The 27,359-nt window shown below is 33.9% G+C and overlaps 1 protein-coding gene across 1 annotated transcript in view; it reads right to left on the bottom strand.

The window, feature by feature from the left end:
- The window catches only part of LOC126976736 (agrin-like), a 100,143-nt gene that overhangs the window by 8,370 nt on the left and 64,414 nt on the right, over positions 1–27,359 (bottom strand). The window contains exons 11-21 of the mRNA XM_050825288.1: positions 24,905–25,144; positions 24,100–24,399; positions 23,486–23,638; positions 21,989–22,270; positions 21,076–21,222; positions 15,238–15,371; positions 11,482–11,782; positions 4,426–4,593; positions 3,497–3,860; positions 2,062–2,274; positions 338–732 (exon numbers count right to left, since the gene is read on the bottom strand). Of these exons, the coding sequence (XP_050681245.1) occupies positions 338–732; positions 2,062–2,274; positions 3,497–3,860; positions 4,426–4,593; positions 11,482–11,782; positions 15,238–15,371; positions 21,076–21,222; positions 21,989–22,270; positions 23,486–23,638; positions 24,100–24,399; positions 24,905–25,144 (2,697 nt within the window). The remainder of the gene's footprint in view (positions 1–337; positions 733–2,061; positions 2,275–3,496; positions 3,861–4,425; positions 4,594–11,481; positions 11,783–15,237; positions 15,372–21,075; positions 21,223–21,988; positions 22,271–23,485; positions 23,639–24,099; positions 24,400–24,904; positions 25,145–27,359) is intronic.

The following is a 27,359-nucleotide window of genomic DNA, read 5'->3' on the forward strand; positions in this document are numbered from 1 at the left end:
TGAACGATACGGGACTCGCAACCGCGACCTCTCAGCGCTCTTTCCAACTGAGCCAACCGTTCCAGTGACGTATCGTTTATAAAATCTTGTATGCTTTGTTCAACTCTCAGGTTGTGACTCAGGTTTCTCAAGTAAGGAGGAGCGCTCGCACGGAACGCGAGAGGTCGCGGGTTCGAGTCCCGCATCGTTCATAAAATTTTGTTTTCTGTTTTATTTGTGTAATTAATCCGAGAAGTTAAGGTTATCATTTTTAAAACATTTGATAAACTTTTATAGACGATTGGGAGACTGGTTGTTTATTATACGTATGTGATTACAACATATAGGTTTAACGTACCATTATTGCAAGTATTTCCATTTGATCCAATTTCACCCCCAAATAAACATCGACAGACGTGTCCTCCGTCAGGTCCGATGTCACACAATAGTCCTTCATCATTTCCGCAAGGATTCGATTCGCACGGATCTAATTTTTCATCGCAATTGGCTCCATGAAATCCGATAGGACACCTACAGGTATACTCAGTAGCTGACCTCTCGACACTTCTACAGATACCGCCATTTTTACACGGCATACTCATACAAGCATTCAATTGACACTCTTGGACGTTTTCTATAGAAACGACTAATGAATCCGGCCGTCCCAACTTCTTTGTTACTTGATGACGTATTATTTTCAAGTGCTTCACGCAGCCGACGAATCCCCTCCGCGTTCCAATGTTATCGTACACCCTATTAATACAATTCCTTTTATTACAAAAGTTTTACTTAGTAATAAGTATGAATTCTAAAATATTTAAATAACACCTGTAAAGGATTAAAACACGTGTAATTGTTACTATTTTTAAATAAGACTTTTGCGTAATTTATTGCCTCGGAGGTGGTATTTGCTGTAGACAGATACCACAAATACCACCGAAAACGAGATCTGGAAAGGTCTTGAAACGTCGGGTTAGCTAAAATAATAATGTAACTTTTACGCAAAATTATACAAATGATTTAGGTTTTCTTTAGTATTAATTCCGCCAATATTTGTTTTTAAAACAATTCGACACGTGTTCGGATCATCCCGAAAAATCACACTTCGCGAAACATTTAATTGATACAGGTCACTCACTCGGAAACAATAATAATTTTAATATTTTACATATATGTGAAAAAGGATTTCGCTTAAATGTGTTACAGCAATTAGAAATAATAAAACACAAAAATAACATGTTTACATTGTTGAATGAACAAACAAATTTAGCCCCATCACCTTTGTTACGTGTCTCTTCCGGGGGTAATACGTCACAACAGCCGACCAATCACAGCGCGTCATTTCATGGGACGAGGGTATAAAAGAGCGGCTTCCGGCTCATTTGATTCAGTCTCGTGCCAGATTTTGGCGACACAACACGTCCTGAGGATGCCTCGTGTAGAGGCGAAACACGTGTCGAATTGTTTTAAAAACAAATATTGGCGGAATTAACACTAAAGAAAATCTAAATCATTTGTATAATTATGGATTTCCGCAAAGTTTTTTTTTTTTACGCAAAAATCTAATGTTAAAACAGTTACAAATACACGCGTTTTAATCCTTATTATTACAACGGCTACTCACAATATTATATTTTATTTATTTGAAGCTATTTTGATCCGATGGTCTCACTCTAGAGAAGAAATGTAACAAAAAGACCCGAATCTATAGACGTCGTTAGTAGTGTGTGTCGTGTATTGGACAGTTAAATACCGAAACGAATTAAGACGGTACGTGGACAGGTTTTTTTATGAAAATAAGGGACGAGACTAGCAGGACGTTCAGCTGATGGTAATTGATACGCCCTGCCCTTTACAATGCAGTGCCTCTCAGGATTATTAAACAACCCAAACATTCTGAGCGGCACTACTACTGCGCTCGTCACCTTGAGACATAAGACGTCAAGTCTCATTTGCCCAGTAATTTCACTAGCTAAAGCGACCTTCAGAGCAGTTCGTGCAATTGGATCGAAATATCGGCTTTAAATAAATATATTAATATATATCGTGAAAGATAAAAGTTTAACAACATATTTTATATACCTGGTATAGTTTGTAGGAATATTTCCAATATAAGCGTCGTCAGCGAGATCTAAAGCTTTGAGATTGCCAGACGACTGACCGGCCACGTCGTCCATATTGTCCACAGATAATATTCCATCGCGATGATATCTTTTTGCAGAAACTTTGTGATATTCATTTAAACTTATCCTTTCAGGGGATTTAAGTATTATCGCTCCATTACCGAGGTTATATCTAAATTGAAAATAATATTCATTTAACGTTTGTTTCGCGTTTTAATTAATAACTATTTAACTCAATGCTTGCTATCCAAAGATTGGAAAAATGATTAAGAGATTTTTAACTCGTCAACAGATTTAAAATGAGGTTCATTTGATGTTACGTGCCAAATATAATTAGGTATTTTATTACGTACCAATCAATTATAATTCTAATTACTACTTATATTTATTGGACGACTCATAAATAGACTAGTGGTTAGTAACCCTGCCTACTGAGCTAGACTAGGTCCTAGGTCCCGGGTTCGACTCCCGGTAGGTGCAAACATTTAATTTATGATTATAGGTGTTTGTTTCCAAGTCATGGATGTTTATAAGTATTTATGTTTGTTTTTGTAAATATATAGTATTAGTAGGGCAAGATAATTTGTGTAAAAGTGTGTTAATATTATTATTAGTTTCACTCCAAATAACAATAAATTTTCAAATATTCATATTAAAACATATATAAATACATAATTAATATCGTTATCTCCAAAACAAACATTCGTAATTTACTGAGCTGTGTTTGTCTTTACGAACACTTCGCCCAGTAAAATTATGTGCCCTGCTATAGTCATATATATTTCAGAAGTCTGGAATAATGGGGACAAATGGAAACACAAGCATTTAGTTTACACATCACGACCAGATAATCCAGCCCACAAGTTAAGTTTGACAAACTATTTTAACGAAACTATTGTTTTATTATATAATTTATTATAAAACTTTATACTTTATGAAAAATAGGCGTCAGATGATATTTTTCATAAAGTAAATATAACATTAAATCCATTAAGATTTTTTTTATTAATAATAAGAGATGTAGAATGAACTCTCAATATTAAAAAAATGTTCTCATAAGTATTCAAACTTTTTTATCTATAATTTTATTTATTTATTTTTAGTTGTAAAATAGCAACAAATGTATGCATGCTTGAAGGTTCATTTTCATCATCACATACTTACTTCATATTTTGCTTGCAAAAAACTTATAAGTTATTTATTATATTAAATTATTAATTCAGTACATTTATAAATCTAAGCTCAACATTGAGAATACAGATATTCTTGATACTCGCTATAGATAGACATAAACAAAAACGATTGTCGTTCTACAGTATAAAGATCCTCAAGTAACATTTTATGCCGCAACAAAAATGCTATAAAACAGTTTTAAAGTGAAACCGATAAAATACCTGAACTCTAAATATCCATTCACGAGAGCGAGGGAAACAAAATCCCCAGTACCGTCGATTTTCTGCTGATTGTACAATATGACTCCGTTTTGCGAGTACGCCTTGAACTCAATATCAATATTAAACTTATGGTAAGCCTTCAATGGTTTCAAGCGAATATACGCTGATCCGTCAAAAGCCGGGGTATCTATGTATGTAATTGTAGAATCTTCTTTCAGGCCCGTTTCACAATTTATACCAGTGTAATGGTCAGCGCACACACAGGCGTAAGTGGAGCCGGGTAGGTCAATACAAGTGCCGAGATTATAGCAGGGTTCTGATAAACACGCACTGTATTCTTCTGTGGTCTCCTGTGCCGATTGTTCTGGAAATAATGCTCATGTTACACGCGTGACCTCGCTTAAATTATTCCATTTTATTATATTACCCAAGGTCTGGTGTAATTAGGTTACATTAATTGTTTTAACGCTTTCAAAGCTTTTATTAAGTTATCGCTATTTGGTACTAATAAAATGTAACAGAATACATGTAAATATTATTAAGAATGTACCCTCTTTTTATGTAAATGATATGATATGAGCGGGACGTTCAGCTGATGGTTATTGAGACGCCATGCCAGGATTATTGTAAAACCCAAAAATTCTGGACTGCACTATAATAATTGCGCTCGTCACCTTGAGACATAAGATGTCAAGTCTCGTTTGCCCAGTAATTTCACTAGCTACGGCACTCTTCACACCGAAACACAATAATGCTTACACATTACTGCTTCACGGCAGAAAAAGGCGACGTTGTGGTACCCATAATGTAGCCGGCATCCTGTGCAAAGGAGCCTCCCACTGGTTAAATTGTTCTAAATCAGACACAACAAAGCTAATTTTATAGATGCATGACAAACATAGATATTATTATGTTATTTAATGACTTACCAACACATGCCTTGCGATGCGTGGTCGGTATATAACCCAGGCGACAGACGCAACCTCCTCTAGCGCACTGGGCTCCTGGTAACGCGCTACAATCGGAGTCCTCAGTACAAAGATCTCCTAATAATGCACCCACTGCACCAACCGTGGCTGTTGTTGCTGTTTGTGAACCTATTAAAGTTACAAAAAAATAATTTAAACATGGCTTAGACACGTGTTTTCTAAACAGTGTCTAATTTTTTAAACGACGTCTAAAGATTGACGCTAAACAACAGAAAGACCCGGATTTGTAATAGAACTTTTTTAGAACAACACATGTTTAACTTTTTTGTAATAAGACCCATAATGTCTAAAAAGTTACTGCATTTCAATTCAAGTTCAATTATTTTAGTTCAAAATAGGATATGCAATTATTTATTTAACAACAGAAACCACTTATTCGACAATTTATGTCTCAGACCTGAGAAGGAGAGGCGCAAGAAACTCAACTGGATTCTTTGTTTATAAAATTACAATAAAACTTATTAATATCCTTAAGAAAGTAATTTATATTTTAGTTACTTTCACCGCAGTATATAGAACGTCTCTTAACAACTCTTTTGAATTTGTGAAACATTTCTTTTGAACATTTTCTAATGATAAATATTTTTAAGCAAAAGAGTAAGTAGATTAACCAATCTATTTGGATTGGGGAAGCTATTAAATTGTCAGTAGCCTTCGAAGTATATGTATAACAAAGAAAAATCGAAACTTCTTAGATAATCGAAATTACTTCTTAAAAAACCGTTACTTCAAAGATAAAAAAAAATAATTTTGGAGACGACAAAGTTGAGTGTACTTTTCCGAAGACAAACTTTTCGTATTATTTTGATGTAACTAATGATAACGTAACATAAAAAATCATTAATAACTAACACTCCCGTCGTGTCGTGCACTAAGTAATGAAAATTAATAATAAGCAAGATAAATCACAGAAGTTGTCCGAGGGAGGTTGTCATGAACTGACAAGGGCAACTTATACAACAAGCTGAAGTAACTTGAATAATCACATTGGAACAACGTGATTAAGACGAATTGTGTGTAAATTAACCGAATACTTTGTTTATTTCATTAAAGGCCTAAAAGGCATTTATTTTCTCAAAATTGATTCCTTTAGAATTCTTTTTGATGTCATTTCTAATTCTGCTTCGGAAACAAATGGCGCTCTGACAGAGAAGAAGCGGCGCAAGAAACTCTCCCAGCATTCTTTTTTTTGCGCTCTTTTCAATAAAAATATACAATATTGTACAGTCATTTCTATCGCTATAAAATAATCACAATCTAGTCCCAGGCTGTCCGATCATATAGATATTCAGCAGTGGAGTAATAGGATTTACGACAGAGCAATTTTTTTATTAAACATTTAAATTTATTTATAGATAATGCCTGAATAGTGGCTGGGACTTTATTATAGAAGTGTATACATGTACCCTTAATTGATTTGTTAAACAGAAGTTCAACTAACTTTATTATTTAAATAACACTTTTAAAGGATTAAAATACGCGATTAAAGTGTGTTTATATATTGGGTTTTCGCGTAAAAGTTACATTTTTATTTTTATTTTAGTTAACCCGACGTTTCAAGACCTTTCCAGGTCTCGTTTACACGCGTTTTAATCCTATAAAAGTGTTTTATTTAAATGTGTAACACTCGCGTTAATTAAAGAAAATACTATGACTTTGTTTCTAAAAATGAAATTGTTAAGATTATAATTTTAATGTGTATAAATCCAGTGTCCTGATGTTTGTTTTCAGTGAACTCCTAAACTAACGAACGGATTTTGATGGGGATTACTTCATGGAGTGCAGTTTAATCCCACTTGATAGGATATATTTGTTTTGTATGGATATACTTTCTATGAGAGAATTTATGGACGATCGGTTTGACAGTTCTGTTGTAAAATAATTTCATTATAACAACATCATATTTTACGAAATAATTCTTAGTATTATGAATGTTATTGATATATTTATATAAAAAAAACAGTTTTTTATTTATTATGTACAGGACAACCTCTTACAAAGCTAAAGTTTTTCTGTTACTGAGCTTATTTCCGGAACTACTATTGTGATTTTGTATAATTTTTGATAAAATATATACAAAAGTTTTTTTTTTAATTGAGAGGGGGCAAACGGGCAAGAGGCTCATGGGAGTATGCTGTTTTCCTGAAGGTCCCTAAGTCGTATCTGTTCGGGAAGACCGCTGCCGGTAATTGATTCCACAAAGTGGCTGTGCGAGGCAAAAACTAGTAGTAAGTAAGTAAGTACTACCAAAGCTCTACGAAATGTCGGTCTCATATACAGGCCACAATTAAACATTATATATTAAAAAAAACTATAGCTGTTCTGAAAAGTTGCAAACATGCGAGTGAGATACCTTGTTTAGATGATAAATAATTTGAATTTAAATGACCCAACAGATATTGATGTGGTTTTCACCAACACCTAAAAAAATTTTCACGGAAGGTTGTTTGCAACCAATTCGCCTAAAACTGTTGTGTTTTCACGGCTTTATAAAACTGCAGTTCTTTTAAAATACCCGAGAAAATTCTGCAATGGTATATCTATATAAGTTAAGATTGACAGTAACCATTACTTAAATCTTTATTTAAATTTGCATTACTAGTGACGTTTTGGACTCTTTTTCTTTATTAGTATTTGTTCAAGTAATTAATAATATTATGAGGCTTTCATTTTTAATGTAGATTATAATTGTCTTTTTCTATTTATCATTCTAGTGAACCCTTTAGAAAATATCAGAGGTGTATTTTTATTCAAACACAACAAATGTTATAACTATATTTACAATACTATGACAATGACAAGATAAATTAAAACTATCATTACGTGGAAGCGTACCAAGAATACTGGCAGCATTTCCGCGTTGGATTGCTAGGCCGATCCGTTGACCGAAACAGCTACCAGCTCTTGGATTTCCAGTAGCACTATTGAGGCGCGTAGATAGTACTTTGTACATTCTCTGTGCCTCTAAGCCCTACAGTGGAGACTACACGAAACGGCACAAACATGTAAGAGTCCCTGAGGCCGACATATTTGCGGCGCTTGCCGTCTTCGGCAGTCGAAACAGCAGCCCCAGCACCAACTGACGTAAATTGTGCATGAGAAGGAGCCAGAGTTGAAACAACCCAGACATACATCGTTGTGGCCTTAGACCTGATCGTTAAGTGCTTTTTCCATTGACCATATGCGGAGCCCTTTTGCTAGACGCTTTCATATTTGTTCGCATTGTGTTACAAAAAAACAGCTGCTAACACAAAAAACTATCGTTCTAAGTCACACCCATGCCAAGCCGCGGCAGGTCGCTAGTTTATTGATATAGGCTCAGAGTAAATATGTTAGATCGTCTTTATTTTCGAAATTCAATTTTCAATATTCAATTTTTATTCAAATAAGACATCGGAAGAGAAACGTGTCTCACTTTATAAATTGTTATCACTCCGGCCTGGAATACCAATGATGGCTATTTTTTATTTTGCTTCGTTGTTACGTGGCTGTTACTAAGAGAACTTAACAAACTAAAAGAACATTAAGACTTTTGGACAACGTTCCACACAACATCAACATTTTCTTTATCATTAAAATTTATAAAATATCTGTGATTTTTCCAACGATTTGGGTATATATTTTCATATGAGAACTTTGTTGTTATTTTTATGAATATCTTTTTTTTACTATGGCAAAGGAGGACAAACGAGTGTACGGGTCACCTGGTGTTAAGTGATCACCGCCGCCCACATTCTCTTGCAACACCAGAGGAATCACAAGAGCGTTGCCGGCCTTGAAGGAAGGTGTACGCGCTTTTTTTGAAGGTACCCATGTCGTATCGTCCCGGAAACACCGCACAAGGTAGTTCATTCCACAGCTTAGTAGTACGTGGAAGAAAGATCCTTGAAAACTGCACTGTGGAGGTCCGCCACCATCTGAATGGTGGGGATGTTACGATATCATCCCCTGTGGAGAGTCGTGAGAAGATGGAATTCGGCGGCAGGAATCAGGTGAAACAGCTCTTCGGAACACTTCCCATGATAAATGCCGTAGAAGACATACAATAAAGCGATGTCTCTACGCAACGCCAAGTTTTTACTGATTTAGTATGTTAAATTAATTTTAAGTAGCCATATTGAATTTGGATTAATGCTGGGAGAGTTTCTTGTGCCGCTTCTTCTCTCTCAGAGCGCCATTTGTTTCCGAAGCGGAAGTAGTATCTAGTATATTAGAAATGACATCAAAAAGAATTCTAAAAGCAAACAACTTCATAGAGTTTCAGCATATGGAGCGAATATAAGTAATAAAATAAGATATATACCCCATCTCACCTCATCAACTATGTTAAAAGTTTATGTAAGGCTAATTGACACGAAGTAAAATATTAAAAAGGCATAAAAGGCATTTATTTTCTCAAAATTGATTCCTTTAGAATTCTTTTTGATGTAATTTCTAATAACTACTAGATACTACTACCGCTTCGGAAACAAATGGCGCTCTGAGAGAGAAGAAGCGGCGCAAGAAACTCTCCCAGCATTCTTTTTGCCCTGTACTTTCCCCGGGGCATAAAAGAATAGGGGAGTCTCAGGCCCATGGGTGTCGTAAGAGGCGACTAAGGGCTTTTTAGAAGTGGGAGTGTCACGCTGCCGTCAGCACAATCGGGCCAGACTCGTCCGGGTTAATTACCACACTCGCACAGAATACCGGCGTGAAGTAGCGGTCTAGTGCCGCTATGTTTCGCATGGGTTAGTGTCGAGGACCGGTGGCCATTCCATTGTATTATTGCATGATTTCCTACCAATATTTGAATTTGATATTCATATCAGAACTGATTTGATGCGTAATAAATAAAAAATGGATCGTGCCGAAAACAAAACCAAGCAATTTTTGTATAAAAACGGGCTTAATTATTTGAAACAAAAAAGCATTAATACATTTTTAAATAAATCAATTGCAATGGGTTGATTTAAAGTTTCATTTGGATTTATTTACTTAAAACATGGCAAAAAATGTTTTCATTTAATTTTAATTAGGGAAATCCCTGTTTAGAGTTATTGTTATTGTTTAGAGTTTAAATATCGTAAGCTATCTGTCTTAATATATATATATACATAAATATCTTTTGTGCGTCTGTTGTAACTGAACTCCTTTAATGAAACTTTCTGTGTGTCTTCAGGTGGATTCGAGAATGGTTTAGATTGACAATTAAACTACCTCCTAAACGGCCGGACCGATTTTGATGATTTTTTGTGTGTTCTAGTGAATTTGAGATTGGTTTAGATTCTCAATTCCGTCCATATAAAATAATTCTCCTGCTCATGTGTATGTTAGTGAACTCCTCCTAGTTTCAACCTATGTATAGACTCATCACGATATCTCTGGAACACTCCTTTCTTCGAGAAGGGGTCAGCTAAGAATTTAACAAAATTCCACCTGCCCGAGTTTTTATTTAAATTATAAACAGAATAACGTCTTTCGGGTCAGCTAGTTTTATGTAAGAAATGTCATAATTATCAAAACATATTTAAAATACAGACTGACAATAATGATGGCAAATAAAATGTTGATAACATCTCTGTCGAAAAAATAAAACAACTCAAACTTATTGGAAAAGAAACAACTTACTGAAATGAGAATAAAATACGAACGTACCGAAAGTGGAACAGGTACCACCTGCGACCTAAATTTGTTCCTGATACAACGCAATTTTATAACATACTCTACTGGTGGGCGCCTAGCTTTAGTTTCTATTAAACTTTATGGCTTTATCTATCCATATCTATAAAAATGAATTGCTCATCGTTAGTCTCGCTAAAAATCGAGAGCGGCTGGACCGATTTGGCTAATTTTGGTCTTGAATTATTTGTGGAAGTCCAGGGAAGGTTTAAAAGGTGAATAAATATGAAAGTGTTCGGAATTAAATAAAAACAACAATTTTGTTTTTCCTTTGATGTGTTTGTCGTTCGTCCGATAATTGTTTTGTATGGACATATTTTCTATGAGAGAATATTTTATTGACGCACGGTTTGACAGTTCTGCTGTAAAACAATTTCATTACGACAACAGGATATTTTACGAAATAATTATTGATGTTATGAAATATTATTGACAAATTCATATAAAACAGTATTTTATTTATTATATACAGAACAACGTCTGTCGGTCAACTAGTTCGTTAATAAATAATATGAAAATCTTACGGATTTTTCCTTCTTAATTTAAAAAATAGCTGTATCAGTAAATATGGGTATATTTTATGAGTTAGTAGCTGACCCGATAGACGTTGTTCTGTGCATAATAAATAAAATAGTGTTTTTTTATGAATTTCTCAATAATATTTCGTAATACCAAGAATTATTTTGCAAAATATGCTCCCTATCAATCACGTTTTATATTATGTATAGAACTTCATTGCTCCCTGTTGTTATAATGAAATTGTTTCACAGAAGAACTGATAAACCGCGCGTCAATAAATTCTCTCATAGAAAATATGTCCAAACAAAACAAATATTGGAGATAAAAATAATTATAGGTCCCAAATCGAAATTGGAAATTTCCTATCTCTCAAGTTGAACTTAACTGCACTCCATGAAGTAATACCCATTAAAATCCGTTCATTAGTTTAGGAGTCCATCGCGGACAAACAACGTGACATTAACGTAATTTATATATTAATAAATTAGATTGGTTATAATCCAAGCGGTGGTAAATTCTTGAAAACTAAATGACTTTTTCTTAGATCATTTATATGTCCTACCAAGGCTGTGACGTCGGAAACCTCGAAAAACTGACGTTGACAGTTCTATTTTCCTCCTAACCTCTATTTTGAGCAATGTACGCACACTAACACAAAATGACATACAAATCGCGAGTGAAAGATGTAGCTTGCCACGAACATTAAAGTTATAAACTTGGCCTGTTTTCATCAATTGTCTAACAGAGGCTCTATCTAGATACATAAATTATCAAAGGACTTTTCAAATAGTAAAGAATTAATTGCTATTCTTTCCTTACCTTTGTGCTTTTGTCCAGATAGAATAGTATCAAAGTCGCTCGGAGTTTCCTTTTTCATCCAGTCATATTTATTATAATATTTGTCAGGGTTGAGTAAATGTCTTGTCGATTTTGATGCCGCCCCATCATCTTGTTGGGTGAACTGTATTGGTGATGAGGGTCTGTGAGGACCTGCCGTTCCTTGGACCTCAGACAATTTGCAAGGTCCAAACGCTTGGACTACGATATCCTCTTGTGTTCTACATGCTTGTAGTTTGAGATGACACTCCGATTCATATGTTTTCCCATCGCTCCCGCATACCTGATTGTTTTAAAGCATATTAGAAAAAAAAATCGAATTTATAATCAAAAAAAAATTTAATCCGAATGTCTTTCTCTCCATTTTTATTCTTTGAATATCAAAGTCATCAATACTATAATAAACATATATGTATATTAATATTCAATTCTGAAATGCTTGTTTTAATTCAATTCCTCGTATATGGGGTAATGATGAGAGGAGAAATGAAAGCCTAATGGTGAGTATAAATGCTTTCACGAGAACAAACTCTTAAACTTAGATCATTTATACGTCTTAATAGACTATGACAGCTGGGAAAACGTTAAAAAAAATTGAGTTAAGACCTAACCTCTATTATGAGCAATTCACGCACACTAACACAAAGTGTCACACTATCTAGGCGTATAAATTATCCAAGCCCTTAAATTTCTGACAGCTTATTCATAAAAACACATAAAAACGCTATAAATATTTAATAAGTTGAGATAACCTACAGCAAAAGTACGTCTTACATATAAATATTCCTACATACGTACAAACTTAAGACAGTTAAACATATCCTTTTGGGATCCTTATGCTCTCGTTTACAATTTTATTACAACCCTACTCAAACGTAGAATCTCATAACAAAATATAAAAACGAGAATAAGCGGCCGGCCATCAAATTGCTTCAAGTAGGTAAGAAAATAGGTCACGACTATTGTACAAACACTTCGTTGTAATAATTTTATTATTTGTTTAAATAACGACAAATAATCCATTATATTGATTTGAGTTGTACATAAAATGTTTACTTACGGCCGTTCCCAATATACTATCTACAGATATAGATAAATTACTACCTTCTACTGTCAGTAATTAGCTGTCAATAATCTGAAGCTGTGCCAATATGCCCGATGAGTCATTATCGCCTTATATTGGGACGCGTGAAATGAAATTTTCATACAAACTTCTATCGCTGGTAAGCTATACGTCGTCCCATTGACAGACAGCGTGTAACGGATAAAGTAAGTCACCGTCGATAAATAAAATTTGAAAAACAAAATTTTATGAACGATGTGGGATTCGAACCCACGACCTCCGGCGTTCCGAGCCGGTGCTCTAACCAACTCAGCTAACCGTACCAGTACTGCCTCGTTATAAAATTCTGTTTGCTTTGTTCAACTCTCAGGTTGTGGCTTCATCATCATTTTGTTTTTCAAATTTTATTTGTGTATTAACCATATTGTACCGTCGATAAGTTTATTGGGACAGAACAGTCAATGATAGTTACGATTTTTAGCTCAAGTCAGAGATATACTGAATATTGGGAACGGCCGTTAGAGATTGTTAATAAAATATTCAACCTCATTTCAGCGTATTGTTTCTTAAAATCTCCCCAGTTTAATTGTGCCATTAACGCTCTACTTAACGGGGAAAAGATATTTAACTCTTGAAGAATTTTACATTTATAGCATTTTATTTAATGGCTCAAGCGTTAAAGTGATGAATATTTTTAATAAAACGGTTTTTATGCTGAAATATTCATCACACTTTAAAATAGTCAGATATCCTTCCCTCTGATATTTACTAGGGTGAATACTTAAATAGCAAGGGCGGATGTAACTACATGTATATACAGATAAAATATCAGACTCTTTAGAATTCCTCTAGGAACAAAAAAATAGTTGTGAGGCGTAGTATATAGCACGTGGGGTCACCGATGACCCTCTCCCAGGTCAAGGGTGACATCAGAGGTTTGAGTTACTTCCATGAGGAGTTTTTTTTTAAATTTATTTAATCAATAAAGAGAGAGTCGCCTGTTGCGATACGATTAAATTTAGATATTTATATTATATAAAAACATAAATCTTGGAATAACTAAGAACTGTACATTAGAAGTTAGGTACTAATCTTGTTAACCCAACTTTCTTACAGTCGCATTGCGAAATTTAAGCGACCTTTTACATTGGAATGATTTAAAGAAAGCAAGATTAGCACTTTACTTGTTAATTAAATATTAACAGAACATACACCAACTACCCCAAAACAATCCTATATAAAAGTTGGCTTATATTTCGCAATGCAACTTTTTTTTATGAGAATAAGGGACCACACAAGCAGTACGTTCAGCTGATGGTAATTGATACGCCCTACGTATTACAATGCAATGCCGCTCAGGATTCTTGAAAAACCCAAAAATTCTGAGAAGGCACTACGATTGCGCTTGTCACCTTGAGACAAGATGTTAAGTCTCATTCTCCCATTAAGCTACGGCACCCTTCAGACCGAAACACAGTAATGTTTACACATTACTACTTCAAAGCAGAAATAGCCGCCGTTGTGGTACCCATAATCTAGCCGACTTCCTGTGCAAAGGAGCCTCCCACTGTAAAGAAGTTAACATGATTAGCACGCCAATGCTACCACGCAAAATATGCGTACAATAGAGACCCTGCGGTACAAGCCACCAGTTACTTGTTAGATATGCAAGTTGCATCTCTGGTGCCGTTTACATGGGTACCTATTTCTATTAGATTTTGACTTACGCTGTAGCTAGTGAAATTACCTGGCTTCGACTACATCTTATGTGGCTAGACGACGACTGCTTAGAACGATCCCTACCCGCACGGTATTGTCGTAGACACGACTCATATCACTTACCATCACGTATATGTCACTATAAGTCACCCCAGCTCTTGCCATAATAAAGACAAGTAGGTACCTATTTTTCGCCTAATATATTTATCCTTATATAGAATGTATTTGTCTCTAATTTATTTAAATGTTCACAAATATCAATATTAAGTGTTAACATCACAAAGTTTCATAATATTATTTCGACACATATTCTGAATGTACTCGGCATGGTTGACGGCTAGAAAAAGAGTCAAACCTCGCCAAGAATAAAAAGGCATAAAAGGCATTTATTTTCTCAAAATTGATTCCTTTAGAATTATTTTTGATGTCATTTCTTATACTACTAAATACTACTACCACTTCGGAAACAAATGGCGCTCTGAGAGAGAAGAAGTGGCGCAAGAAACTCTCCCAGCATTCTTTTTTTTGCGCTCTTTTCAATAAAAATATACAATAATATACAGTCATTTTTATCGCTATAAAATTATCACAATGTAGTCCCAGGCTGTCCGATCATTTAGATATTCAGCAGTGGAGTAATAGGATTCACGACAGAGCCATTTTTTTTATAAAACATTTAAATTTATTTATAGATAATGCCTGAACAGTGGCTGGGACTTTATTGTAGAAGTGTATACATTTACCCTTAAAGCTATTATGTATCTTATTAAGCCTACTAGAATTAGTTACAAGCATTCCCTTATTTATAGTGTTATAATAAAACTTCTTACTTAAGAAGCGGGTTGGAGTGATTTCATGTAACTTAGCATAAATAATACTATAGACCAGTATTTGTAAGATCTTATATCGCAATAGATTTCGCTTTCTGTTAATTTTCTAATTTAGTTAATTCTTACCAGCATGTTGAGATCACTGTCGGGGCACGCACCGGCTGCACATTCGCATAATGCTCCGCCAGTGCGCTCCGTGCACACGGCCCCGAAGTAACACGACAACTCGGCACAAGACTCCGCCACAGCTACGCTCTCAGCTAAGATAACGAACATTTATTATTCACCACAATAATTATAACACCAGCTTTACTAAGTGACTATTGTTTTGATAATTCATCTTATAAATATATATTTATCTACACCCATGCTTTAAATCCTCTATTAAAGATTCTGAAACAGTTAGCATATTACCAACATTAAAACACCCAATGTCGTAATAACCATTACATCATCCAAACGAGTGTTGTAATGTTGTACTGAATTTCATAACAACACTCCTTTGTTTTTTTTTTTCGATCCCTTCATGCGCAAAGAGTTGATACAAACAGCCACATTTTTATTGCTCGATGCGTGGTATCTGTATGAATTTCAAAAAAAGAACATTTTCGTTTACGCGCGTTCTACACTAACAGAACCTGGCGCGCCGTAAAAAAAAAGTAGGTTATTCGAAACCCCGCCATTTTTCTTGAAAAAATGAGCGATTGATGTTTTGACAGCACACCGCCGGATATTTTAAACGCTGCAAAAGAACATAATATTCAAATGAATTTTAATAATTGCACAATACAAAATGTAAATTACTACTAAAATAAATAATAAAGTATTTCATTAACACTTAGTTTAATTGTATAAAATCAGTAATGTATGATATTAAGTTACTACTAGGACTTGCTGTTTTAATGTTAGCAGTAAGCTAACTGTTACAGAATCTTTTAAATGATTCATATTCTGGGTGTAGATAAAGTCTTGTATGCAACTGTTGATAATTAGGTATTAAAACACTCATGTGATACTATTATTAACACTCGGCTTCGCCTCGTGTGATAAACCCACATTCGTGTTTTAATACCCCTTATTACACAACAGTTGCATAAATAACTATTAAATAGTGTTGTGGTACATCACTAGTGCAACTAGTGAGGCGCAGTTTAGCAAGCACGGTCAATCGTTGCGCACACTTCAAATTATCTATCAACACGGCTTTTGTTTAAGGCTCGGCACCGACTCAAAACCTATCAATAGGTAGCACATATAAAATATGATAGTATTTTATTAATATTAAAGGTAAAGGTTTGCATAAGAGCTGGTGTATTAAAATAAATTTTAGTTATTTTATACATTTTCGTTTTTGAAGTCGGTTTTTTAACCACATTTTTTTTTTCATTTAAATGTCAGTTAATAAAAATAATATATAAACAATCTGTATGAAAACTCCTACAAAAGTCGTACACAAAAAACAATTATATCATCCACGCAGACGAAAATCATCATAAAAAATGTTTATACTCGGCCAAACCAGGAATTACTTAAATCGGATCTCAGCGTAATCCGTGTACATACATAAATAAATACCGATTGAATTGAGAACCTCCTCCTTTTTGAAGTCTGTTAAAAAGTCAGTATAGTGTGATACTTATATAGTAACATAGTTTTGGCGTCCTTATTTTTAGATTTCCGCAAAGGAACAGGTCCTAAATGTGACAGAAATATTGGTGAAATTATACTTTGAGCAACCTGATTGATATTAAATAATGACATTGAACAGTGATAAGGACAGTCAATTTTTACGTTGAATACAGGCTTCCGGAAGGGTCAATCTTTTATACCAATCAAAATACGACCTCGTTAAAAAGCTATTTTTGACTATTACTTGTATAAATCTGTATATATAAAAATGAATTGCTGTTCGTTAGTCTCGCTAAAACTCGAAAACGGTTGGACCGATTTGGCTTATTTTGGTGTTGAATTATTTGTGGGAGTCCAGGGAAGGTTTAAAAGGTGAATAAATAGGAAAATGCTACTTAATTAAATAAAAACAACAAATTTGTTTTTCCTTTGATGAGTCCATACATAATTTCTATGAGAGCATTTATTGACGCACGGTTTGACAGTTCTGCTGTGAAACAATTTCATTACGACAACAGGTGCATATTTCACTAAGTAATTTTTGATGTTATGATATATTATTGACATATTCATATAAAAACATTATTTTATTTATTATATACAGAACAACGTCTGTCGGGTCAGCTCGTACTTAGTATAAATGTTATTCAGCATTTTTTTATTATACAAAATACATGTTGTAAAATAACTGAGTTGTTATTTGAAAATCGTTTTTGTTTCATGAGTCGGCAAAAAAGTAACAATGTTCGTAATTTTATATACAATTTTCCAACTTTAGGGAAAACAATATTTCCTTCCGACAAAGTAAGCGTTAAGTATTGTTTCACGCAAACAAGTCGCTTGTTACAAGTGTTGGTATGTTAGTGAACTTACTTCTCGTGTTTTCTTAAGTGTTTGAGATATTTGATGTAGATTATATTATTTTTTCCTCAAGGTTTACGGGAAATATAAAACATTAAAGTTATAATAGCTGTTTTATGGAAAAGAAGGACAAACGAGGGTACAGGTCACCTGGTGTTAAGTGATCACCGCCGCCCACATTCTCTTGCAACACAGGAGCGTTGCAGGCCTTTAAGGAAGATGTACTTCCTCTTGTTGACGGTACTCATGTCTTATCGTCCCGGAAACACCGCTTAAACTTATAGCTTAAACCATACATTACTTATTTGAATGTAACTCTGTCTGTTACTCTTTCACGCTTAAATACTAAACCAATGACATAATTATAACTATAAACTTAGTGTACTACCGTAATAGGCGAACCGTGTGTCAAAGTAATGTAACTACAAAAAACCTAGGTGTGAGAAAGAGACGGAATAGATGAAGACCATGAAACCTTTTTGAAACAATTTAATGTCCATTAGTTTCCTGTCAAGTTGGACCGCATTTTAATTTTAGTGTTTTTATCGTTATTATTCTGTATTTAAACGGATATTAATTAAAAAATATAAAGTTGGTCTCAGTGAATCATACATCTTTGTGCAGTTTGGTGTCGAGACACTTGGCCCGTGGGGCCCAGAGGCGCGGAGAATGTTCAAAATACTATCTTTGCGCCTCAATAAGGCTACTGGAAACCTAAGCGCTGGCAGCTATTTCGGTCAACGGATCAGCCTTGGTATCCAACGCGGTAATGCTGCCAGTATTCTTGGTACGCTTCCACGTAATGATAGTTTTAATTTTATCTTGTCATTGTCATAGTATTGTAAATATAGTTATAAGATTTGTTTTGTTTGAATAATAATATAATGGTGTCGTGTTCTGTATTAGATGATGTTGTTACATAATATAGATAATCTAACTAAAGAAACATTTTACAAGTTAATATTGATTCTTGATTTAAAATTTTCTTGCGCCCGTTTTATATCAGGTCTGAGGCATACTATTTTGAATGAGTGATTTTTGACGTGATTTTAAATCCTATTTTGAATATAAATATTTGAATTTGAATATGAATTTGATGTTATGCCGATATCAACAAGTGATGCGTATGTCATGATATTTAGATTTTGAAGAGAATTTATGTTAAAAATATCATAAGTGAACATCAGCAGACAATTTCAAATTGAAAAAATAAATATTATGGGGTCATATATTATATTAAAATAATATATTAATTGTTTTTTATATAAGAGGATTGAAGTGGTTCACGTAGATAGTGGCAAGAAGTTAAAACACACGTTGTCAGCCCTTAAGAAGGATAAATGAAATAAAATAAACAGTTAAAGAATTTATTTCTCATAAGAATTTACAAATTCACTTTTAGGGAAAACAATTTAATAGCTTAAATGTAAAAGTAAATGCTCGTAAATTTAGTTTTAATATAGTAAAAAAAAAATTAAAATAAAATAATTTATATATTTCATAGATTGCATAAATTGCAACAGAATAATAATATTGTAAGCATAATTTCAACCAGACGTTGGGATAAGTGATATTATTCTAAGAATGCGTAATTACACTTAATTTCAATTAACTTGGTTTATGTTGTAATTAAAAGCCCCTAAGCAAATAACCAATGGTTTAAAAGTGTAATAGAAGACTGAATCCTATTAAGGCTCGCATTGTTACCGTATAGTCACCCCGCAACGGCAAATACTCTACAAATTGAAATCTAACGTCGACCGCTCGGCAAACAACGATTCCGGATAATTATCCAAGTTTGTGAGAAACAAGATTAGTGTACAGATGTATGGATACCTTAAGCTGTGTATATTTTCTAGTTGTTACTGATATAAATAAATTGAAGTTTAATAATAAGCCGACCAAAAAATGTATTTTTAACTTAATGATGGAGGATTTTCATGATTTACTTATTAAGGTGATATTATGTATCCAATGGACTAAATTCCCTCTACGGTGCTAAAATAATGCAATACAAAAGTATTTTATTAGAACTCTGAATATCTAGATACATCTGAATTTGCTTTATATCGCGGCTTTTACAGAAAATCTTATTTTTTTTTATACATATAGATAGTACAGTGAATGACTTGCTTAAACAAAATAAGCTTGGTCAATTTGCTATCATATAATAGTTATTTATGCAACTGTTGCGTAATAAGGGGTATTCATACACGAATGTGGCTTTACCACGAAGCTAGGTGTGATAATAGTATCATCATAGTGTTTTAATACCTAATTATCAACAGTTGCATACAAGACTTTGTCCTAATAACCATTACATGATCCAAACGAGTGTTGTAATGAAATTCAGTACAACATTACAACACTCGTTTGGTTGACGTAATGGTTACTAGCACGGGCTTTTTCAATAAGTTAACTGTTTTAGAATCTTTTATACAGGATCATATTATGGGTGTAGATAAATATACATAAAATTTAAATAATAAACAAAGATTTTCTCAAGTTAAATTATTTCAATATAAAATAGATCAACTTAGATTAGTTTAAGTTATCACTTCTGTCCGGCATCCCGATATGCACACTTTTTTACACGCTTTTTATTAGCTTCACCTGTATATATATTTGTTAGTAACCGACTCATTTGGGTGCGATTTTGACCCAATTTAAACATCCAGATTTTGTTCAAACTTCGTAGATTTATTGAGGACCGATGACAATACATAATTTGATACAATTATTCCATTTTTCAATTTGCAAAATACGATTTTTGTTAATTTATATAATACTAAATCGATCGTTGATAGTGCAGGAAATTATGTTAATTTTAAATTATTATTATTATCTTTAACCGATTTATCTAAAATTAGGAAATTTCCGAATACCAAAGAGAATTTGGTGCTTTTTAGCGTGTTTTTAGTTTTTTTTAACTCTTATATAATATTATTTGCTTTCGATATGATATTTTGCATAAATACATTTGTTTAGAGCATAGTTTCTCAACCTTATTTTGCTCACCGCCCACTTTGAGAATATATTTTTTTCTAGAGTATTTTCGTGTATTTTTTTGCCTTTTTAGACTATATTTTTTAATCTAACCACGCCTCATCTGCGCCATCTCAATGCCCCCTTAATTTTCTCTGGGTCTTCTACTGCCCCCCCGAAAGTCTCTAACGCCCACAAGGGGGCGTTATCGCCCACGTTGAGAACCTATGGTTTAGGGGAAGCGAAGTGCGCCGGTGATCAGCTAGTAATAATAATAATAATCAACACCTAACAAAAAGCCACCATCTTTAAATACATGCCTAATTGTAAGTAAGTTCTTGCAAATTGACGAACACGACATTCCACCAAACACATAATTTTCCACACGAAACGCTGCATTTACTTGGTTTTGAACCGTAAATGCAGACAAACCAGCTAAAGGCTGAGAAAAATTATCAAGTATCAAAATAATAATAATGTATAACTCACGATCTGAGCATCCGTTTGGTCCAAGCCTCCTTCTGTGGTCTGCGCACACAGTACACTTTTGTCCCTGCACTGCAGTGCGGCACACACAACGTCCAGTCATCTGTTCGCAGTCTTCTCTCACCGATCCAAACGCCGAACAACCGCAAGCTATCAACAACATCAACAGTTACTCAACGGGCATCTGGATTATATTGTAGAAATCACAAGACTCTGGGGGATTAAGATAGGACTTTGAGAACAGAAACAATATATATATGAGAAAATTAATAGACGTTAAATAAAGTAATATCTCACCACGGCGAGGCTCCTTTGCACAAATTTGTGCTCCAAAACTCGGTGAAGCAGAAATTTGTAAGCATTACTGTGTTTCGGTCTGATGGACGCCGTAGCTAGTGAAATTACCGGGCAAATCAGACTTGACAACTTATGTCTGAAGGTGAAGAGCGCAGTTGTAATGCCGTTCAGAAATTTGGGTCTTTCAAGAATCCTGAGGGGCACTGCATTAAAATGAGCAGAGCGTATTTGTTACTATCAGCTTAACTTCCTGTTCGTTCCTTATGAATCAAGATTCTTTTATTTTGGAGTGATCTCTCCTATTCCTAGGCTGTGCAAGATGGTAAACACATATAGCGATTACATCGTTATTAATATCACGTCTTCTGTCCAATAAGTTCGTAAATTATTTGATTGTAAGTTTAGTCAGTAAAATGTTGTCATAATAATTATATTTCTTAGTGTTATATAATAATAATTTAATACCAAATCATTAAACTATTATTACCTCTTAGCATACATGTTTTTTACTAATATTTACTTTGTGAAAATTATTAAAGTATGTGTTAGGTAATGCAACAATGTAAACTTATGTAAATGTTGGTATTTCTAAATAAATAAATAAATAATTGTCACTTACGAATACAGCCAGTATGTCCTGAGCCGATACGTGGCAGTCCCCAATAGCCGGGCTCGCATCGATCGCACTTAAGGCCGCCCACACCCGGCCGACACACGCACTGACCGCTATCGTCACAACGATCAGAGAGCGAGCCAAGTCTATTGCAACCGCAACTGGAACTCGTAATCGGACACCCCTCCTCGTTAGGACCGATGGCTGCACTCGACCCGTCCGCACAACACCCATATTTACTCTCCGTACAGAGCACAATCCGCTTATCTTCCACTTGTTTTGTCTCATCTGCATATAAATTCAGGAAAATGAATAAACGGCGCCGTGCTTCACATAAACTAAGGCTGAAAGTGCATTTTTATAACACGAGAATAAAGGACTCAAAGCTGTAACAGCTCGCGTGATTTTATCCAATTTACTCGACGGTCCTTTGCTATCTTACAACGTTATTTCACACAAAATAGTTTCATGTTTAACGAAATTTTCGCATTTTGTGAACGTGTGAATATTTAAAAGATGAGTTCATTTTATATGCCGCGGTATTAAATGGAGCTATACAGAATTTTTCACTGAAATAATCACGTATTCGGTAGTAACCCCCGAAAATACTTCTCTGCGCTGTAGGAATGAGTTTACCATTTTATTTTATATTTCAAATGTAATGAAGCATCTTTATGTTGGAATTTGTAAGTTTCTGTATAAATTTTGTGTTGAAAATATACCCGTCAGTTTATTTCATCATACATTTTAAAGCTATGTCATTTGTGTTTCATATTAGCTTTACTTATTACTTAAATTAGGTATTTTTTTTGTGTATACTGTATATAATATGTATAGAAAAGTTTGAAATTTTCTATTTTAGTTATTATCTATATTTAGAATATCATACATAATACTGAAGGTATAAGTTATTTTTATAACAAGTTCATGACATGAAACTTAAAATAAATGCAAAATAAATATTAAATATTCATCAACTTTTAGAAGTTATACTTTTTTAGGCGCGTTATGAAAAAATTATGAGAGTGAAATTTTAAGCATCACTGTAACACAAAAGTAACAGGGTGAAGTTGGTTCCTAAAATTTTATAACGTTAGCGACATTCGTTATTATTTTTTTGTTTTCTTCGTCCATTATTAGGACTGGCAAAGGTGCAAGCCCATACAGCCGTATTCGTTATTTAATAATTAATTATCAAAGCCACATTTGCAAGTTTTTAACAATATTATTCGATCTACAAACGTAGAATAGCACGAGGAATAAATAGTTTTAAGGATTATTGCTCTGTTACCCCAAAGAAATATAACTTATTGCGTGCAAACAGAGTACTCACACACTTTTTTTTATCGAAAGCATCGATACTGGCCATCTTAAAAACTAATTTATTTACGATCACTGAGCGAACACTTCTTGTCATAAAGATACTAAACCACCAATTGTTATGCTAGAGTTTTAAATGTAATTATAAATTGATATCATTGTCGGTGAAGACTTTCTACTAACTTTTCGGGCAACATCTCGCAGCTGTAAGCGTGATGTGGCAGTAACTCCCCACGGGACAGTCCTGCCGATGAGGTCCATTTCCGCAGTCTATTTCCAGGCCCGTAGATAAATCGATCATTGCCTTGTTGTTCCCGCAGGGTCTAACCTCCATGCCTACAAATATTTGATTACTTAGAAATTCTCATCCCGCTTCATAAATCAGTTCTAACCCAATATTTCACATCCGTAAAAGTTTTCTTTATATTACAACACATAGTAAAATGTATAGTATCTTAGTTTAAGACACTTATCTTTATGATGAATTGGACAATTATTATCTATATATTTAAAGCTTAATACACGTCCAACCGGTGTAGCTAGATAGGTTGGAAAGTAGCAAGAATTTTCACGACCCCGAACTCATATTTCTGACTCTCATCATAGACCTCCATAGGTCCAAAACTACCACGAATAACATGAGTCAAATTTGATAAAAGGGGATAATTATTATCTGGACTGCTATCATAAACAAACCCGTGAAAAATTTTGAAAATAATAAACACAGAATATATTTTAATATTTGTATTAGTATAAGCAGCTAAGATTGTTAATAAGCTTAGAAGATAAAGTCAAACCTTTGCATAAGTCGAGGGGTCGCAAGCGAAGTTCCAATTGTTTCTGACAGCCTTCCTTCCGCATAACGCACAAACTTGGATAAAGTCTGAAGTCAGACGCGCAGACGGGGAAGTACTCGTCCTCTGTCGGACACTCAAAGAGGCACGAGCATCGGGGATAGCCATCCGAACCGATCTCACAGCTGGCATCAAAATCGCAACGGATGTCGCGACAGGCCGACGCGCTCGTCGTTCCAAATTCAGTCGCACCCAAGAATCCCGTAGATTCTACCGCCTCTGTTGTGGTCATTGCGGTTGTTGCTACCCACACCCATGCAAATATTTGCGAGTTAGTTAAGCGATTAAGCGGAAAGTTAATTGATCTAGGACGGGTCACTTTATTGGAATTACAGGGGATGCCAGTAAATATTTTGTATATTCACAATATAAGCGGCTCCGCGATAACAATTTACGCTTACCTAATTCATTTTTATATTAATTATATTTAAGACGTAAGCTTAAACTTGTCAAGAGTAATAAAGACACAATTAATTAGATTACTTAGATTACTCTCGCTTATATCAAGATATATTTATCGAGTAGGAAATCTTTCAGATTTTAGATCAATTAATATCATGAAATTACAATATTGATTAATAAGATAAATTTAATAAAATTATAATCTTTTGCTTGTGAACTAACTTCTTCAATGTGTTAAATGCTTTTTCTTAAATATAAATTATTAATGCCAACTCTATATAGATTGTCGTTAGTAAAGGGAATTTGGCGACAGAAAATAATGGCCTTAAAATGAACAGATACGTACTCATAGCTATAGGTGGTACAACAGCGAGCCTGTCTTTGCAATCTCCGTAGAAAATAACGTGAAGTCTTGTAGGTGGAGAAATTCCGCAAGCAGCTTTTTGTATCTCACACTCATTGGGGTAAGTTTCCATTGTGCTGGCACACACAGGTTCGTGAGGCGCCCCAGTACAATCAGTTGGACACACACATTCCCCGGCCAAACAATGCGCCCCATACGAACACTGAACTCCATCGCAAAGAGCTATAAAAACAACACATCACAATTACTATTCGCATATCATGTGCATACAAAACTGCTCCCTAACAATGTTTTCCCTCGTTATTGTATACTTGTATCTACATATCTATTGTATTCGTATTATAAGGAAAGAATTGTGAAAATTTAATAAAAATTGTTCACAACTTCTGTAAAAAATGAAATACTCGCTAAGGCGGCAGATTACTGCGCCGTGAAAGGACTAGATGCTAATAATTAAAAAATATTTTGCTTCGAAAGGAGAAAAAGGGAAAATGAAAACGGTATGGATGCTAATTAAAAGTTTTGGATTACTTTGCAGTGAGAAAGGATAGAATATCGTCAGAAGGATAAAAATGATAATATCATTTTTTATTCAATTTCATATCACGGATGGATAAATCGCTAATCTGAATTTAGTATACATAAAGAAACATACATTTTTCTTAATCAATGAAAAGTAAACTTTGTTTTCTATAAAAACATCATCAACTCAAATATATTTGATGATGTATAAATAATCACTTAAGTTTAAAACGGAATAACAGGGGCTTACATAATCTAGTAAAATAGGTGCTTTATACATCGCTTAATCGAAAAATAATAACAATATCAAACAGGACATAATTGTTGTATAGAACAATGGAACAACACTCATCAAACCATAATATCTTTTCTTGTCTTTACTTTCGATTAGAAAAGCTATTGTTTAGTGTTTTATTGCCAGCCTTTGTCATTCGTATCTATATTTATAATTTTCTATTATCATCTACATTTTACCAAATTATTTTACCAACAGTACAAACTTAGCATTTTGGTAAGTAAGATCTTTATTTGTTGAGAATGGTAATACATTATATATGATTTAATTAATTATTTATAATGATTTATATATATAATAATTGGTACTCAAAACCTCTCAAAGCTCAAAGTTGTCATTTGACATTTACCTAAGCTAATACTAACCTGTTCAGCGTAAGTTATGAATAAAAGTTTTGTTTCAATAGTCTTTTATGTCAATTTAGTTTCACATTGTATAAGTTACAATAAAAATAGTTATTCTATTATCAAAAACTTTTAAACATTTATCGATTTTTTTCAGTATTGATTGTCCCTTGCCGCTAGCGGATATGTAAAAAAAAATCGAATTTATAATACTTAGCTCTCAGGTTGTGCCTTCATCTACAGTCGAACAGGGCATATAAGATTTTATGACGATACGTCACTCGAACGGTTAACTCAGTTGGCAGAGCACTGGCACGAAACGCCAGAGGTCGTGGGTTCGAGTCCCGCATAGTTCATAAAATTTTGTTTTCAAATTATTAATCCCAGAAGTGAGTGTTATCACTTTAAAAACATAACAAATTGTTTAAATTATAATATAGTCCTAAGACTAAACTATTGTTCTCCTATATATATATGATATTCTAAGCTATACTATGTCGATATATAGATCTTTTAGACAAATAATCGCAAAATTCACAATTTAACATCGTCCTTTATTGTATAATAATAATGCACAACGACGGAGGCTGATTAAAATTTTGGGCGACCTGCCTTCCTATATTGATGTCAACATTCACTTATACATTCCTTCTCTTTGTCCTCGTCTCAATTTGTCAGTTTCATTTCTTTTTGATGATTAATTAAATTTATGTGCAATCTATAATCTTCTGCAATTAAGTTCTCATATTCTATTTTATGTGGTCTTTATTATATAACCAGCTTACAGCTGTACTATAGTACTGTATCTATAGAATAATGTACTCTACCTTTATATATCTAATGCCACTGTTATAGATATAATATATGTAACAGTAACATTATCATCTAAGTTGTAACGTATCAAAAAAAAACGAACTGCAAGTCTATCCTGACCTCATTACCTTTTAATGTGATTATTGCATTACATAAAACATTTATTTATTTTTAAATAATGTAGCTCTGAGCGGAATTTACTCACAACCAGGTAGCGACAATGTACCATTACTTTTGTAGAGTCTGTAACGAAAAAACAATGCCTAGTTTATTTACAATTCTTGAGGTGCTTTGTTCACGAAGAAATGAGCTCATGACATTTTAGAGTGCGTTATTGAAATTATTGAAGATAGATTAGATACTTTAAGTCTATTTAAAAATATTAAACAATTCTATTGCAAGTTACACTTTTAAATAATATACATTAAACGTACAATGAAACCACAAACATCGTATTTTATAT

The sequence above is a fragment of the Leptidea sinapis genome, chromosome 42, assembly GCF_905404315.1.
Source record: "Leptidea sinapis chromosome 42, ilLepSina1.1, whole genome shotgun sequence".
NCBI lineage: Eukaryota > Metazoa > Arthropoda > Insecta > Lepidoptera > Pieridae > Leptidea > Leptidea sinapis.